The sequence below is a fragment of the Mustela nigripes genome, chromosome 13 (assembly GCF_022355385.1).
Source record: "Mustela nigripes isolate SB6536 chromosome 13, MUSNIG.SB6536, whole genome shotgun sequence".
In the NCBI taxonomy this organism is placed as follows: Eukaryota; Metazoa; Chordata; class Mammalia; order Carnivora; family Mustelidae; genus Mustela; species Mustela nigripes.
In genome coordinates this window covers 1567056-1569717 of record NC_081569.1, presented here as the reverse complement: position 1 = coordinate 1569717, position 2662 = coordinate 1567056, and the positions used below count along the sequence as shown (strand labels likewise).

At 58.5% G+C, this 2662-nt stretch overlaps 1 protein-coding gene and 1 long non-coding RNA gene across 6 annotated transcripts in view; one reads left to right on the top strand and one right to left on the bottom strand.

Annotated features, from left to right (window-relative positions):
• The window catches only part of ARNT2 (aryl hydrocarbon receptor nuclear translocator 2), a 144069-nt gene extending 142786 nt beyond the window's left edge, over positions 1-1283 (bottom strand). For all 5 annotated transcript variants that reach the window (XM_059371427.1, XM_059371429.1, XM_059371428.1 and 2 more), the window contains exon 1: positions 1218-1283. In XM_059371427.1, coding sequence (XP_059227410.1) covers positions 1218-1281 — 64 coding nt within the window. In that variant the 5' untranslated portion in view covers positions 1282-1283. The remainder of the gene's footprint in view (positions 1-1217) is intronic.
• The window catches only part of LOC131998980 (uncharacterized), a 9845-nt gene continuing 8046 nt past the window's right edge, over positions 864-2662 (top strand). Inside the window, exon 1 of the long non-coding RNA XR_009398968.1 lies at positions 864-1014. This is a non-coding gene — a long non-coding RNA (uncharacterized LOC131998980). The remainder of the gene's footprint in view (positions 1015-2662) is intronic.

Sequence of the window (2662 nt, the reverse complement as noted above, 5' to 3'; positions counted from 1 at the left end):
GGGGGGGGGGGGGGGGGGGGGGGGGGGGGGGGGGGGGGGGTAGGCTGAAGTGGCGCAGGCAGAGAGACCACGAAGTGAGTGATCATGGAAAATGAAAATTGGGCTCTGATGAAATGAGCAGGGCGTGGAGAGGCGGGTGGACAAGATCTTTCCTTTCGTGTCGCATTTGGCCACGCGATAGGCCCGGCCCAGGGAGGTAAGGAGAGAAAGAGCAACTCGGCCGCCGGCTGGCAGCCCCCGCATCCTTGAATGGAGTAGACTGTCCCCGCCACGACGCCAAGGGAGAAGCTTCCTTTCCGCATGCCCCATCAGATACCCTCGTGCGCCCGCTGCGCAGTACCCACCTGACTCGAGATTCCGTGCGGGAGATGCGAGAGCAAGTTCACCATGGCTCACCACGTCCCACGAGGGGAAATCCCTCTTAGATGTTCCCTTTCCAGCCCTGCTGGCCACGGGCGGCTGTGTCTGGTGGCGCGTCTCTGTGCAGGGCACCGGCCTCGCCGCACCCCTGCTCCCACCGAGCTCTGCACCTCCCACCCTCTGCGCCCCTTGGAAGTCAGCCTTTCTCCGGGGAGGGGGTGGTCCCTATCAGCCGTGACCTGTGGCTCCTTTTGACATTGCCTGCAAACAAACGTATTTCTGATATTTGTCCTGAAAAAGGAAATTGGGGGGACATAAGGCATCACCACACACATGCGCATGCACATGCACACGCACACACACACACACACACACCTAACAAGGACATGCCTATGTGTTGACAAGCTTGATTTCCGTACTGTGCTGAGCCCTGCTGCCCATTTTGCAAAGGTCACTTGGCAGACATCTTTAATCCTTCTCTTTGCCTTTGTGCTTTGCAAAAGACAGGTGGCACACCGCTAGCGGCTCGGGGCTGCGACGCGTCCATACTCTGCTTTGAGTCTGCCGTGCTGTGGTTTTCCGTAAGTGCGAACGGGTGTGACATGAACAGAAGGAGACATTCCACCTTCTCCCCCACTCCCTGCACCTCTCAAGGTGGGTGATCTTTGACCTTGACCAACTCAGCCCTCGCCCTTTGCAGATCAGGGACCAGAGGCTCCAGGGAGAGAATCCCAAGGTCATGCGGCTCGGTAGCCTGGCAAGACTTGGAACCGGCTCACCCATGGCGCCAGATTTGGTGGCTGGGGGGGGGGGAGGTTTCCTGAAGGGGTAGAGAAATGGGGGGCCTGGGCTCTTACCTTCTGTCTCGCCCTCTTGCTCCCTCTCTTCCCTCTTGTTAAATAGGTAAATACCCAGAAACATCGATTGTGGAGGGAATGCCCCCGCTCCTGAGTAAACAGTCGGAAATGGGGCGGTTAGTCATTGCTGAATACTGAGTGGCGTTTACACAGCACAGTGGTCTCGTGCTAATTATGAGAGCTAGTAGACTGTGACCAGCTAACAGGCTCAGGAATTCCGCTCAACCTTTAAACAACCTAGAACTCTTTTAAATTCCGAAGGAGGCTGTTGAATTGGAAGCTGAGATTTGCATGTTTTAAAAAAAGGAATGAAGGCAGACCCGCTGGGCCCACAGCACATGATCCGTGACGGGGAGCGTGCTTCTCCCAGAAGTGCCCTGGGCCCTCAGCCACCGCGCGGGCGACACTGGCGGAGGGAAGCAGCCGGTCGCCTCGCCCTGCGTCCCAGCCCTGTGAATCCTGACACGAGAGACAGGGCTCCCGTCGCACGATGTGTGTGGTGACCCCAGGATTGGTCTCTTCTCTTCCCTTTAAGATAGCAAGATGCCAGGAATGAAAGCAGGACCTTCCTCCAGAAAAGACGGCATGGAAGGACAGACAGACAGACAGACGGGGCATGGAAGGGCAGACAGACAGACAGATGGCCAAGCTGCCGAATCTGCAAGCAGGGGCACCTCTCTGCTGCACACTGCTCGGCCCCGTTTCCCCCCTGCTGCTCCCCCTTCTTCCCAACCTGTTGCTCTTCTCTAGACAGAAAGGTGGTGGAACCCCCGGCTAGTGGGTCTCCCCGTTACTCTCAGAGGCAGGGACTTAGCCGAGAGCTGGATGGGGCCGCGGGTTTTACAGAGAAAGATAGGAGCACTGCCTTTGAAACGGAGTGTGGCCCAGGTGTCCTCTGTCACCAACACACCCTGCTCCCTGCCCTGGAGCTTGGCGAAGCCCCTCACGGCGCCAGTACAGCAGGCGAAGCAGACCCTTGTGCTGAGTGCCAGCGACCATGGACTTGAACGTGGTGATGCTGGTGCCCTGCACACACAGGAGGCTTTAGAAGGTGACTCGGATAACCCAGCAGAGAAGAAGGAACATGTGGCAGGACCCCCCCCCCCAGAGAGAGATAGACAGACAGACAGACACACACACACACACACACACACACACACACACACACACACGGGGAGGGGCAGAGCCTCTGGTTCTGCCCCAGGGAAAGCGGGAGAGGAAGGGGGAAGGACAGGCTGTCAGCCCGAGCCACGTGTTCCGACTTCCATCTTCTGGCCTGAGTCCCAGCAGAGGCACCTCCATTGAGCTGATGGAAAAGCCAACAGCTGAGGGCTTCCCCCATTTGGAGGGCAGGAGGGGGACCGCGCAGGATGGTTCTGGAGGGATTAGGGATGCGGACAGAGAGCTGGGCCCCCCGTGACGCTCCGGTTCTGTGGAGCCTCCGC